The 15,962-nt window shown below is 40.4% G+C and overlaps 1 protein-coding gene across 1 annotated transcript in view; it reads right to left on the bottom strand.

Annotated features, from left to right (window-relative positions):
* Positions 1-15,962, bottom strand: part of SKAP2 (src kinase associated phosphoprotein 2) — a 166,057-nt gene that overhangs the window by 45,428 nt on the left and 104,667 nt on the right. Inside the window, exons 7-9 of the mRNA XM_090046706.1 lie at positions 9,466-9,590; positions 8,470-8,533; positions 7,896-8,006 (exon numbers count right to left, since the gene is read on the bottom strand). Of these exons, the coding sequence (XP_089902832.1) occupies positions 7,896-8,006; positions 8,470-8,533; positions 9,466-9,590 (300 nt within the window). The remainder of the gene's footprint in view (positions 1-7,895; positions 8,007-8,469; positions 8,534-9,465; positions 9,591-15,962) is intronic.

Raw genomic sequence — 15,962 nt, 5'->3', positions numbered from 1 at the left:
GGCACAGGTCCAATTATACCACCTTTATGCCACTGAAGTGTTCCCCTATGTCAGAAGAAACCCCCATCTATGCTGGTAGGGCAGGCCCTCATCCTTTTTGTACCACAGGGGTGAAACGGAGGGAAGCTAGGAATTCATAACCATGAATGTTAAGGGAAACTGCAATGGCAACAGGCTCCCTGATGTGACTGTACTGTAGCTGCAGCATAGACAGAGCCCAAAGGAAAAAGAAAAGCCAAGATGCAACGGGAGATTCAGATAAAGATGCTATTTTAGATTAATCTCTCTCCTTTTGTGCAATAATGTTAGCATTTGTTGGTGCCACAAATGCTATCTGAACTGTTAGTTAAGATCTGACTAAGTGGAAAACATCTTACTGGGGATCTGGTGCATCAGGATGGGGAAGCTGCACCATACAAAAGGCAACAGCATGAATCGAACACAGAAACCAGCTAAAAACCAAGCACCCAAATTCCCTAGATAAATTAAAGCTAAGTCCCTGAGCACCATTCCACTTAGCACAACTCCTGTTAAAGCCAACAATATCTCCTCTTCTAATCATCAGGATGGGAAATTGAAAACAAATATGGACTGCGCAAAAACAGACGACTCTTCCCATCATATAGAACTTCCCTGATCCAAATATTTTGGGTTCCCTGGTATCTTTGGACAAAGATGCTTCCTGTGAGTTATAACCAATCACTAAAAATACTTTATTTTTCAGGGTTGTAATAATTTAGGTTTAAAATATTCAGCTGTAAGCTACTGTATACAATTTTAATGTAAAAATATATAGTATTCATTAATTTTACAGGCTATCAACTGACTCCAAGCACAGGGAGTTTTACAGACACGTGGGGCTTTTGTTGGTTCAGGTTCTCTTTTAATATTCCTTTCTATTCAAATGAACTAAGTTTAGTTTACTGAAGGCAGCGAAAATAGTTCTCTCCTGAAAAATCCTGTAGAGAGCAACTGCAAGTTAGGAAGCCTTTGTCATTTGTGATGGCCATGACTATCTGAAGAGCCACAGTATTTGTAAAACATACTTTTACTGTTCTGAGCCATAAAATGGTATCTTTGTAAATATAAATTAGTGGATGCTATTGAAGAAGGAAGTGGGTTAACAGATGAAAAGCTTAGTTCTCTTTTAGGTCCTGTACCCCTTCCAACCTCCTGCCAGCAGACAATACAAACTAAATTTCACTGAAGCTTTAAATGGGCTAATAGATTGTTACTACTCTGACTACTAGTTTGAAGCTTTTCAGTTCCTGTCTAGAAATTCATTTTTAGGCAAAATCTGCTGCTGAGAAAGAGAAATCTAAAGTAATATGATAGCAAGAAAGCAGGACAATAAGCTTCACTGATTTCTGTTACAAGTTTTTGCAAATACTGAATTCCAAAGTTTAAAAAACTATAATACATATTCCTATAATATCCTTTCTGGATAAGAAAGTAACCTTAAAGCCAGTCTCTCTTCAAGTATTCTAAAATAAATTGTATTATGAAACAGCTTAATGCTTTTTGGTCAAAATTACGTGTCAACTGTTTAAACTGGTATTAAAAAAACCCTCAACATGCCATAGAAACACCAGAACTCATGAAGATATTTATCCTATATTTTGATGTTTCTTAGTTAAGACATAATAAAAACCCATCATCTGGTAGCTGCCCCTATCTGTGAAGGCTTAACTTAAAAAGGCATTAAATATTTCAGCCTTCTCGGAATCATCTAGAGCTAGGTAAAAGATCTATGGTTTCTTTGGTGTGTGCAATACTCTTACTAGTACTATGATCAAGTTTCTATTTTTATATAGGATTCTTTTTTAGTTTCATCTTATCGAAGAGATTGCTGTCTAACCAAGCTGGGCTCCTTTTGCAATGGAAGAATGGGAAGTGCATCATGATAGGTTGCTCCTGTGCTATTAAAAAGAGCCTCTTTATGCTGAAAGACCCTTTTAGACTGGACATAAGGAAAAACTTCTTTATCCTCTAGATCTCCAGAGTCTGGAATAGACTCCCTCCAGAAGTGTTGCAAGCACCTACTCTGGATACCTTTAAGAAATGCCTGGATGCTTATCTTGCTGGGGTGATCTGACCCCGGCTGACTTCCTGCCTCTTGGGCAGGGGGCTGGACCCAATCTTGCAAGGTCCCTTCCAGCCCTAACGTCTATGAAATCCATGAGAGTACAGCCAGATCTTCTTGACTCCTTTTCCTTTAAAGACTTGTCTCCTAGGGGATCCTTCCCACCAGTTCCTTGAGTTGCTAAAGTCTACTTTTCTGAAGTCCAGTATCTTTATTCTGCTGCTCAGCTTCCTTTGTCCTTTTAGGATTTTGAACTCTATCATTTCACGTTCACCGTCACCCAAGTTACCGTCCACCTTCACATTCTCAACTAATTCCTCCCTGTTTGTAAGCAGCATTTGAGACGTTTCCCCCCAGTTGGCTTCTCTACCATCTATATCAAAAAGTTATTCCCAACATACTCTAAAAATTTGCTGGACTGGTTGTACAGTACTGCATGTCCCTCCCAGCCGATACCTGATAATTAAAGTCCCCCATGAGAACCAAGTCCTGAGATTTGGAAGCTTCTGGCAGCTTTTTGTGGAAAGCAACCGTATTCTCCTGTTTGATGGCCTGTGGCAGATGTCCTAACTGTCCTATATTCTCCCTGAGAAGTATTCCAGTCATGTGAACTATCCCACATTTCTGTAATCCTACTTACATCATAATTATGCAATTGTACTAGGACCTCCAATTCTTCCTATTTTTTCCCCATGCTTCTTGCAGTACTGTAGTGTATAGACATTTTAGGTACTTAACTGTCCTATAGTCTCCCTGAAAAAACTGCTAAGGCTTCTGCTATTGCTTTCCCTTATGAAGTTCTTATCCAGGTCTCCTGGCACTTTACTAACCTCTGGATTTTGTCTCCACCCCTTGGTGAGCCCCCTTCTTACTAGGTTAGCAAGCCCATAAGCAAAGACACTCTTTTCACTCTTCATCAGGTGGACCACAACTTTTCCCAGCAGTCAATCTTCTTGAAACAACCTGTGGTCAAAGAAGCCAAAGCCCTGCAGGTGACACCATCATGCAGACACATGTTGACCTCCAGGATGCATCTACTCCTAGTTGGGTCTTTACGCTAACTGGAAGGATAGACAAGAATACCATCTGGGCCCCTGTCCCTTTCATTGTTGAGCCCAGATCCATGCACAAGATCCAAGGCTCCCCTTGGCAGTATCATTAACGGATGAGCAGCATGGGATAGTAGTCAGAGTCAGATAAACTTTGGACACCTTTCCATGATGTCTCAGATGCAGGCTCCTAGCAGACAGCAGAACTCCCAAACCAACAGGTCAAGCTGGTAGATGAATACCTCTGTCCCCTACAGGTAGGGGTTGCCAACTACCACCATCTTCCCAACCCTAGGGGTGCATGGCTTGGCTTCCCCTGCCACTGATGTAGGTTACTTCTCATCCAATGCCTGGATGGTCTAAAAATGATTCTTCTCCACAGCTCAGTTAAGAAGCTAAGTCCAAAGATCCTTAACTGTGTTCCTCAATTTTACTGGCCAATGATATTGGTGCTGAACTAAGCAGGACTCAGGAGAGATTTCTTCTCTTGGCTCAATATAAGGAAAAGGAAAGCATATTTATCTACTACAGAAGATTAAACAGAAGTGCTCAAAAGACTAAGAACACACAATCAGCCACACCAAACTAAGCAGAGCAACAACTCTACTGGTGAACAATTATGCAAACCCCAAATAAGGCCTAACTGTAATTTCAATAATACTCATTTAGCTGACTAGCTCCAACACTCATATTTAGAAAATGTATTGTTCAGTTCTGCCTTTGAACTACTCTACAGGGGACAAATTCAAGACAACCTTCCAATAATTAGATTCTATACCTGGAAGATTATAACAAATGTATAAGTTTTCCATATACAGAATCTAATTATTGTGGGGGCGGGGGGAGGCTTCTTATAATTAGGGTTGTCTTCTATTTGACTGAATATAGTAATGCTGAATTCAACAAAATAACACAAAGACAACTCATTCTTGAACATGCAACTACTGCATTTTTGTTGGCCAAACAAATATTGTGAGGTAAGGGTAGGAACAGGAAGAACTAAAAGAAATAGGAGTTTTACCCCTATAGCTAAGGTCCTGGTGGACATTACATTTATCTTCTGATCCATGCATTAACTGTTGTAAATTGTAACATGACATTTTCAGCGTAATTTATCAAGCGATGAAAACGGTGAACCAGTCTCCGAGATGTTCATTAAATGAAGGACATTTTTGTGGCTTGTGTGCATCCCCCACCTTAATATGAATACGTGGTACGTTATACCGAGTGACAGGGCTCTGCTAGGTCCTCCAATACCTCAGGATACACTGCTCTCTCTCACCGCCCTACCAGGGCTGTCAAATGCAGCCTGAAGCTGCTTGTAATGGGGTGGGGCATACTCTCCTCCCTCTCACCACAGAAGGCAAACTTGCAGCCCCAGCTGCTACCCTGGGTCCATATCAGTGAGTTACAGTCTGGAAGGGGAATATCCCATGTACAAAACTGGGATGACCAGCTGATTAGTGCAAAAGAGGACCATCCCCTAGGGCTTCACACCTCTCCCTAGGGACAACTCCAGGATCCTGGGTTGCAGGCAGGTTCTCAGCACACCCACAAGATACTGGGTGGCAGGTATCAGGAACTTTAAAGCTCACTGACCGGCTTCCCTGTGGGCAGGGGGAGCCATTAGAGAAGCCTTCTACCATTCTGTCTGGAAACCATGCCTTTGTCACGCTCCAATCAGGGAGGCTTTCAATGTGCAGCTACTTAAAGTTCCCTTTTTTTGTGCTACAAACACTGTAGCTCAACAAAAATAATGTCTAAACACAGTATAACTAATACTAAAACACATTTTTGCAGAGGCATGGGATGGAAACAACAGCTATCTGCATTGTTTGAACCCAGTTCAGGTAACTGTTGGCTTGGAGACATAATTTGTTATATTTATTACTGCAGAGCACTCAACAGCCACAGTAGTTGAGATCAACCCACAAGCAGATACGAAGGCACATGGTTGACTGGTAACTGTACGCTGAAAAGATTACCTCTGCTTAGTGAAGTAGCAAAACTACTGCATTTGTAACCCCATTTCGTTCAGGGTTTCATTCTCATAATGAGCTAAAAGTTATAGTTAGGGACCTACTTAAATGGCAGTGAGACGAAGGTTTTTCCTGGTCTGCTCACGTTGCACAGAGCTGATTTTGCAGGCATTTTACAGTGGTCCCACCCCTCACCACTGATTAGCAGAGGGTCCCTGGTGGCCCCATCCCTTGCTGCTGATTGGCTGAGAGGCAAAAACTGCATAATTAAATAGCAAATTATGTAGCAATATCATACACATTTCATATCATTACCATATTAGTATAAATGCAAGCATTAAATTTAAAGTCTAAGTCTTTATATTCCAGTAAGTACTTTGGGAGGTGGGGAAGGAGAGGAGGGTCAATTCTGCAGAAAATCATGGCCAACATCATTTTTCACAGCCATCGGTCCCTGGTTATAGCGTGACAGCTAATGTGCCCTCCTGAGCAGCCTCTTCCGTCACCTCTTTAAAAACAGTTAAAAAAAGGAACTCCACTATAGAAACAACATGCAACATGCGACTGATTGGACCTGCAGCTGATTGCTATACATCTGTTCGGTGTTCTACCATGTCTGTATTTGCATAATGACTAGAGATCACAACTGAAATCAGATGCCATTGTATATGAAACTATATGAAAACAAAAGTAAGAGACAGGCCTTGTCCTATAAAACAAGGGTTCCCAACCCCCAGGCTGCAGCCTGGTACCAAGCCGCGAAGGACTGGCTGCCAGTCCTGAGGAGGGCCAGCTGCTGTGAACTGGAAGTGGCCGCAGACTGTGGACAGGCAGCCTGCCTGCAGCGGTCATGGCTGGGCCACTGTTTGCCGGTCCACAGCCACTTCCAGTCCAGGGTTTGCCAGTCCTCAGCATAAAAAGGTTGAGAACCCCCTGCTACAGAGGTTAAAAATTAAACAGACAAGATAGTATTTTCCTTCTCCTGTCCTTTATCTGTTAACCCTCAGCTTAACTAAGCTCAGTAAACTGAAGCATAAGTTACAGTATGCAAGATGCCCAGAGTCATGAGGAAAGCCAGTAGTTGAGCTGGAAACTGATCCAAGACCTCCTGAAGCCCAAACCATTAACAGACTATTCTTCTCAAATTTGCTGTTCTGCTGCTTTTTTGGCATGTCAGGTAATTTAGGAGACAAACGTTATTGGAAAACTGATGTAAAAGTGTCAATATTTCTAAACACTCCTAGCTGTGAAGATATAGCTCAGCAATATTGTGAACAGGAAACTCTTAAAGGGAACTTACGTTTGATAACTCCTGATTCTCATCACATTTTTCAGTTTCATTCATTCAAGATGGCTGTCACCACCATTTACTGGATTGAGGCAGCCATGTGAACTTGTGAATGAAACATCCCCTTTATTGAGTTTACTTCAGGCACAACATAATAAGTGAAAATGCACTGCTTGTTAGTATAAACAAAAATGAAGAATCATCTCCTGTAAGATACTAAATACACAAAATGCAATCCAAGGGTCATCCAAACACGTCAGGATTAGCCTCGCATTTAGACTGAAGTTTTTTAGCCCTATGGTTTGGGACTTTATACCCACTGAAGATTATGTCATCAGCCTGCAAGGCAACTTGCATACAAAAAAATCTCACATGGATAAAGGATATACTCATAGGCCAAAGCTGCAGTCACACAGATGGAAATCCATGGCCTTAATCATATCAGCAGACCATACTGTAGCTCCTTCTTGGACAGGCAAACGTTGTGCCAATTATTCTACAGTTGCAAAATCAATATGATCATCAGCTTCCACAATCATCTGCTCTTGTAGTTCACTGAAGCACACTTAAAATTTTAATTAGTAAGAAAACCAAACTTTAAACCGTCGTGCTAATCAATAAAATATCCAACATGGAACAGAGATGTGAAGGCAGCCTGTATCATATGTAGTTTTATTTTTATCTACCAAGTTATTAGCTGATAGTAGTGTTGTCCCTGAACAGCAAGAGAAATGGAATTTTAAAAGCATTTTTTAATGTGTAAAAGGATCAGGCATTGTCCTTTTGGCATAAATATACTATTTTTATACATAACAGATTGAATAGCTCATTTTCAGAGCGCTTACTAAAATAGAAAAGAATAAACATCTCTTTCTTCAAATCTTACTGTATGAAATACTCCATGGCCTCTTGCCAACAGAAAATTTAGAGATGTACATCCAATTACCAAGAAGTGTAAACATTTGACCATGTCTGAAAATCCAGAGTAAGAAATCACTGGATAATCAGATAGTTTCCTTACATTTCATCCAGAGTGTAAGTCAAGACTCATGGTGCTTTTTATTTACAGTTCATCACCAGAGATTTTCTAAACCAACACAACGTTCTGTTGCAGGGATTACAAAATCATGTATTAAGCAGCAGCTGATAACACATGGAATGTATAGAGAACTTCTGTTTAATACAAATGCCAAAATGAAAAAAAAAAGATGGGTAAATCAGTGGAAAGAGCTGTATAAGTCAATTTTTTAATTTAAAAAATTGAGGCAAAGAAAAAGTTAATGAGCCCAAAGTCCCATAAGACCATTTCTCCCCACTGCTGCAGGATTTTTACACCTCTGATAAACAAGGCTGAAGTACCCTTATGCAGACCTTAAGGGATTTTTTTTTCAGCACCATGGTACTCCAGTTCTGTCAACTTACTTGGTGTCCATCACAATTATTATCCTAGAAACTGAGACGAGGCATTACCCTCGAATATAAAATCTCAGACGTACCTGGAAGTTCTTCATAAATGCCTTCATCATCTATTGGTTCAGTGCTGACTTGTCCAACATCATCATATTCTTCTTCCACTTCCTCCTCAGGAATAATGCTAGATTCCAAATCTGTTTAATAGCCATTGAGAAAGTCATCATTTATCAGAAGGGATGAAGAGCATACACACAGGACAACAGTCTTCAAAGAATGCTTGGACTTTTCTTCTGCTTACTAACATGTAAAAGCAAGTTGCTACTGACATTTGGATTACATGTAACTCTCATAAAAGGAAAATACATTAAGTATTTCTGTTTTCAGGTCTCATGAAAGATCTTTTATGACAGTTTCATTTTCTTCAATTGGAGTATAAGGTGTGTTCATCTTTCAGGTATCATTGAAAATGTTTATGTTCATATGGATTAACCAAGCAGTAAACTGATAAAACTATTGACAAGGGCTTTTGAAGGCCTACAGTATACCTGAGGCGAAAAGTACACTGAAAACAATGCAATATACCTCATTAATATAAACACAGTTATTATTTTTAAATAGAATTAAAGACAAAAAATATTGTTTCATTAGCTGACTTACCTTGTATTATAAATTTGACTTGCTGTACCCATTCTTCTGCTTCTTTGGTAGTAGCTGCTGTAAACTGTAAGAAGCAGAATATTTATAAATAAGAGTAATAATAATAAAATGAAAATAATGATAATAAAAATGTAACCACTACCACATTAGTAACGGAAGGAATGTAGCATTCCTGTCACTTTCTCAAAGAACCATTAGTAATTCTTTTCATGTCTTCTAGTACTTTTCTTGCAAGGATGCTTCTTATAATGTACAGTTAATTTTGACAAATTTACGTAATTGAAGCAGAGGATGATGGATTTGAAACTCTGATCAGCAGCTGGCAGCTGTGCGGAAAAAAGCTGCTTCTCTTCATCAATGTCAAAGCCAGAACTGATGAACAAAATTTGCCCTTGACAATTAGAAGACACCCATGAATTTCTTTAGACTGCTGGATACAGTTTTCTTAAAAATGTTCTTGTCAGATTCCAACACACTACCTGACAACTTAATTAACTGGCTTTCAACTGCAATCTCAGATATTTAAAACTTATTAAACTTACATTCCATATTGATGTCTAGCTGATAGATCTTTGAATTGCATAGCTGATGTGTCCTTTTACCTTGATTTCCCTTCCAAAGCCTTAAGCAATGCAATATGTATTTAATACTCAGATATGTTTTGTTTGATAACTCCACTTTTGTTGTAATTTAATTCATCCAAGAAATCATACAGACCTATTACATAATGGATATTAAAATGCTAACATTTAAGTGACTGATAGATAAAAATGATAGATTTGCTTGTTCTTGTCCAAAAAGATAGTATTTGAACTTAATCTGATTTTTTTTTAGAATATATTTCCTATTATATGAAAGTACAGTGTAAGCAATCCAGGCTTTCTTTTTTTCATTAACATGTCAGGGAATGTTGTTTTACTGAAATGTTAATGTCTCCATAACGGGAATCGTAACAGTTTTATCAATTTAATTTCAAGACGACATAAAAAGTCCAACCTGATAAATGCGCTTATCAGGAGCCGAGATTTCAAAACAGCAATCTTTCTTTGCATCCTTTCGAAGGGTATTATTCATTCTGACGGTGTAGCCCTCTAAAGCAAATTCACCTTTCTGTTGTTTGTCTGTTGGAGATAAAAGCAAAGTTAGAACTTCATTTACAAGAGTGAACGCAAATAACCAAGCAGGTTATCTTTTACTCAGATTTTGTTTTCTATTTCATGAAAATTTTGTTTTTATTTTCTATTTCTATTTAGAAAGGGAGGTTTCTAGCAAAATGATTAGGTGATGCTTTTGGAGATAAAGCTTTATTTTAAAAGATGATGTAAACTAAAGTATATTGTTAGGTAGGATACCTAAAGAATCCCACAGGGAGACATTTGCAGATGGTGGTCTTATTTAGTAAGAAGTGCATTTTATGACACTTCTATCTGGGGAAAGCCAGGAACTGGAACTTGGAACTTGCAAGACAAGCTTACTATAAATCAGTGTCTCTTTCAGGTTCAGTAAACCAATGGGAAAACCTGTCTAGTTCAGAACTTGCTGAGTTCCTTGCTAAATTTACCACCATCTTCCCTCAAGAAGTAAATTTCACACTTGTTTTTGAGGAACTACAAGTCTCTCTTTACAATCTCTCACCCCCTTTTGAATGTACCAACTTTGTACAAACTCCTCAATTAATTTAGAAACTCATCCAATAGTTGCAGTATATTCCAAACACATCCACCTCCCAAACCCTTCTGGTCCCCCCTAGTGAGTTTATAGACGGTCACCAGGTCCCCCCTCAGCCTTCTCTTGTGGAGGCTGAACAGGTGCAGTTCCCACGGTCTCTCATTGTAGGGTCTGCCCTGTTGTCCCCAGATCATGCAGGTGGCCCTCCTCTGGACCCTCTCAATGTTGTCCACATCCCTCCTGAAATGGGGCACCCAGAACTGGACACAGTACTCCAGCTGTGGCCTGACCAGTGTCACATAGAGGGGGAGGATCACCTCCTTGGCCCTACTTGAGATGCACCTGTGGATGCACAACAAGGTCCAGTTAGCTCTGCCAACCGTGACCTCGCATCGTCGGCCCATGTTCATCTTGGAGTCAATAACGACTCCAAGATCCCTTTCTGCCTCTGTGCTCTCAAGAAGGGAGTTTCCCATCGTATAAGAGTGCTGCTGGTTACTACTGCCCAAGTGCAGCACCCTGCACTTGTCAGTATTGAAACGCATCCTGTTTTTGTTAGCCCACCCCTGTAACCTATCCAGGTCTTGCTGCAGTCTTTCCCTGCCTACTAGCATGCTCACCTCACCCCAAATTTTGGTATCATCAGCAAATTTAAAACAGGTTGCTTTTCACCCCGTCATCCAAATCACTGATAAAGAAATTGCAGTGTGGGCCCAAGGACCGAGCCCTGGGGGACTCCACTGCCCACTTCCCCCCAGGTTGAATAGACCCGTCCACCACCACCCTCTGAGTACAACCCTTCAGCCAATTCTATAGGGTCTAATTTATGTAAAAAGAGCTTATTTGTAGATCATTTTTCTGAAGATTGGGTGTTGCCCAAAACTGGCCAGAATTTAAAATGCATTGAATATTTACATCACAGTACCTCTGTGTTTCTTTTGGACAGAGCATATTCAGAGCAGGACCTCCACTTCATTTTATACATGTCAGCACATTCTGGCTGACACTCAGAACAAATAAAAGCAACAAGTAACACTGAGAGCCATAATCTCTACAGGCTGCACTGTTATATTCAAGACAAGGATGGCAGAAAGTTGCCATTTTGCTCACACCTAGGACAAACTGGGTACACTCAAGTAATGCATGTTGCATTAGGTATGGCCCTTTTAGAAGTATTAATTGTTGAAAGGCATGAGCAATGAACACATTTAAACAGGTGTCAAACATGACTTAGCTGTAATTACAAATGGTCTCCACTGCTGACACCTGTCATTAGAAAGCAGAACATTTCCTAGAGGAGGAAAGCTTTAAGACACAACAGCTATTTGCAGAACTTTACAACATACCTGAAGAGTTTGTAAAAATAAAGTTATCTAGTTCACTTCCATCTATTCTCAGAGGATGAATTCATTTCAACTGTATAAAGCCTGAACAATTGTTTCTTATTTAGATGAACTGCCACCATGCCCTGAGAACTTGACGAGGTGAAATGCAAAGGGAGCTGCCTTATAGCAAAAGCCAAACACCCCCACCAACTTAGGCACTGAGCAGCAGCACAGCCTTATCACTGTGAGCAAATGCCCCTCCACCTCTTCTTATGCCTCTTATGCAATGGATTATAGGTAGACAGTTCCTTTGGTTCCCGTCCCAGTTCTCCCACACATCAATTCATGTAGACTCAGTGTGGTAATACTGCCACTTAATGCAGGAGGTGCACGGGCAGTCACCATACATACAGCCACTCTGCTTGCAATTCATCATACATACAGTCCCAACTCTTTGTACTGCCCCACTTCTTTGGATTTTTCTCCCAGCACAAGTAAACAGCAAATGACAATCCTGCACAAATATATTAAGGCATAAAATCATGCCACTTCTATTATTTTTCCTGTTTCCACCAGCAAGTTTTACTGTGTCTTCATTAACTGCTGTGACATAGTGCTAATAATTTATGTCTGTTCACTGCTCTACCCCCACCATACGTGCAAAATTCATGGAATTATATTAACGTACTAAGGCAGATACTAGAAATAACAACTTGGAAAAGGTTAACTAGGTCCCCTTTTAATGAAATCATTTCAGTCTAGAAATTTTATTGTTCATTCACTTTTGACCTTAGGGAAAAGATGAAGTGGAAAGCATTCATTTCTCACTCGCCCATTGCGGGAAGTTTATCAAAACCCAAGAAGATAGCAGCATGCAGACAGAATAAACAAATACCAGGTTCAAAAGGTAAAACTGTTTTGTCAAGATAAAAATGAGGCAAGTTATTCAAATTTAGTGTCTTGGAATACTTCTGAGAAATCCTCTGTCATACTGACGATCCCTTTATATGGTAATATAGGTTTTCAGAGTTACTCTGGAATGATCTTCATGCTGGTACAAGTTCTTTCAAAGAGCATTACAATTAGAATACAAAGAATGCAATCTGTAGTGTGAAAACACAGTGACTGCTGCCCACCTTGCCTTAGATTGGTTTATTGCTTATATTATCTTTTGCTTATCTGTAAACCATTCAGTTCCAGTACTAATGATAATTACTTGTAGGCATCAACAAGAAAATATCCTATCCCCCTTACCATCAAATTCTTCCCTGTCCTTTACAAAACAGACTCACTACAGTATTGCAATTCCTTCTTCTAGTCATAAGTACAGTACGGGGCTCTCAGTAAGGCTCTAAACCTGCAAATGTATATCACTTACCTAAATTTACACCATTCTGAACAAAGGGGACAGCTCAGAGACCCTGATGCAAAACCTTCTGAAGTCTATGGACAGACCAATTGGCTTCAGTAGGCTTTGGATCAGGCCCCTAGTGCAAAAAATTAAGCATGTACATAAACCTTTGCAGGTTCGGGGCCATAAGCAAGTAAATTCTATTTTTGTGTTCTGTTACAATGGTGTTCATGCAGTTACCTGTTTACAGTAGAAATCTGCTTCTGGATACTTTGATTTGTATTGTGGTGAAGTGATAAACAAGATTATTAATCTCAGACCTGAAGCTTTTTACTTAAGAGGTACATGCATTATTTATTTAAGCACTTTATTAGCCCAAGAGACAGGAACAGTTTTAAGATTAACATGACCTATTGGATCAGTATGTTTTTGGCAAGCACCCTGAGGTTAAAGAAAGGGGAAGCCGGGGGCGGGGGTTGCAATGACAGAGTTCAGGTCACAGAAGGGTTGGCATTAGGACCCAGCTACTGCTGTCACTCCTCCCTATTGTTCAGTTGCAGTGCAGTGCAGAGAAAGCCACCTCCAACACAGCCCAAGCCACCTGAGAGCACTGCAGTCCAGGCAGAACACCCCTCCACCAGAGCCCCAGACAGCTGACTGGGAGAAGCACTACCAAACGCTGAATCCAGCCCACCAGTCATATGTTGTTAAGCCCTGGTATGTGCTGTGCCCACTATATAATCTGCTAATTTATTTAGCTCTCTTTGTTTTATGACCTAAAAGAATCATAATCCTCAGTAACTTGTTTGTGTTTTACATTTTGTATTAAAGCAGGATCACTTGTACTGTAAGTCCACTTGCTGTAACTATTAAATCTTAGTAGCTCAAAAAAAGGTACCTCCTCCCACTCATTCAGCAGCACCCAGCCCCGGTTCAACCTTCAAATCATGCCTGTGATATCATAATAGTGGGATTAAATATTTAAGTAGGGCTACAAGCTCTAAATTTACTGAAATCCAAGGCAAGCTTCTCCCCTTCCCTTCCCCATACGTTTAACATGATGAGCTCATCTTGGATTTGAGTATGGCAGGGAGGAATCAGCAGGTGCTCTAACTATACTCCTCCAACACCTGCCTCTGACAGCCTCTTTCCCCACCCCGCCACCACTGTCTGTCCTTTTCCTCTGTATATTTAACTTATACAGAATCTAATTATTGGTGGGTCGTCTTAGAACAGGGGCTTTCAACCTTTTTGGGTCAGTGTATCCCCCAGCGGCTGGTTGAGAAGGAAGGAATCAGCCACTGGCTGGTTGACAAGCAGGGGGGATAGAGGGAGAGGGGAGAAGAGGGGAGTCCCCCCGAGTGGCTGGCCAGGCGGGGGCGGGGAGGGTGGGAGTGCAGAAGTGCTGGTGGCATGGGGGCAGCGCCCACTGCCGAGTACCCCTGAAGTGTTCCCTGGGTTGAAAACTTCCGTCTTAGAAGATTCAAAATAATTTTGAATTCAGGTAAATGTGATGCTTAAAATATAAATACTGTACACTGAATGAAGAATAATTCTGATGGAAATTGAAGCTTATACAGTAAGAATTCCAAGAACTCACTGGGAAAAAGTGGGAGCTGCTGAGTGTAGAATACTTAAGACCCAGAATTTATACTGTCTTCAGCTTTTACGCACCTGAGAATTCAAGAAACTGCAGCAGAGACAACTATCTAAAAGATACTCGTCAGGTTTCCAGCTTATATTTTACATATTAAAACACAGAGAATAATATTACCGAATCATATTCCTGATGCGCTATGGTCGATACACCAAGTTACAAGTGGGCATGATGAAGATTTCTTCTACTTTGATGCCCAGACTCTTAAAGAAGTTAGCCACAAACTCAGGATAGCCTAAGGCAGCTCAAGCTGTACTTGGGATCAACAGGGTCTATAAACACATAGCCAGGGACAGAATGAAATTCAGAATTAACAAAAACATAAAAGTGTGACAAAGTAAAGATGAATGTTGTATTCCTGTTGCACCAGGAAAGTGTTAGGAATTAAAAACAGAAAAATGTCATTATGCCACTGTAAATCAAATGATACATTCACACCTTGAATACTGTACAGAATTCTCATTCCCCTCTCTTCAAAAGGATATACAAGCAGAAACAGTACAAAGGAGGGCAACAAAGATGATGATGGTATGGAAAGGCTTCTACTCAAAAAGAAACTAAATGTTCAAGGACTTTTCAGCTCAGAGAAAAAATGACTGAGGGAGGTTATGCTGGAAGTCCACAAAAGAATTCATCACATGGAGAAAGTAAATAGAAATTTACTATGTATGATTTCTCAGTACAAGAACTAATGGACATGCAATAACATTACTAGAAAGCAGATTTAAAACAAACAGAAGGAATCCATTTTATTTTCCCCCACAGGGAAAGTAGGTCATTAAATTAGTGGAACTCATTGCCACAAGATACTGGAAAGACTGACAGTTTAACCAGGTTCAAAAGAGGATTAGACAAATTCATGCTGGTCAGGTCCAACAGTGGGCGTTAAAAACGATAGTAGGGCTACAAGCTCCAAATTAGGACTTCCCAAACTTCCAACTGATTAAAGCTGTAGGAAAGAGGGGCAAGAGACAGATCAGTCTGGCCCTGCATAAATATTCCTCCCCTTAGCACCCAGTCTCTGCCACTGAGAAATACGGGACATTTGGCTGGAGAGGGGCCTGTGATCTGATGTAGCAAGGGTAACTAACCTGCAGCATGCATTCCCCAAGTGGCATGGGCAGCCTCTGCGTGTGGCACATGACAGACCAGGAAGTGGAATATAGGGCAGCATGCACAAAGCGGAACAGCGGATTAGGCGGGGTACTTGTAGAAAGGAGCAGATAGGGCAGAAGAAAGGGATCTGAGTGGGACTCATGGAGGATGCAGGGCATAATATTTATGGGCACACCTCCCAAAAAGCTTGGTTCCCACTGTTTTATAGTATTACTTTTATTAGGTTTTTATGCCTGCTTTTCTTTGCAATAATTTGTAATGGACTAAGCTGTCAGTAGTAATTGAGATTTAAATTAATATACCAACTTGAGGAATTCCTTCAAGCACTAATTTGGTATTTGCTGAAGGAAAGCTTTGAATATGTTATTTCAATAAA

The sequence above is a fragment of the Crocodylus siamensis genome, chromosome 5 (genome assembly GCF_052110815.1).
Source record: "Crocodylus siamensis isolate JL-2025a chromosome 5, ASM5211081v1, whole genome shotgun sequence".
NCBI lineage: Eukaryota > Metazoa > Chordata > Crocodylia > Crocodylidae > Crocodylus > Crocodylus siamensis.
This window is presented reverse-complemented; position numbering and strand designations above follow the sequence as displayed.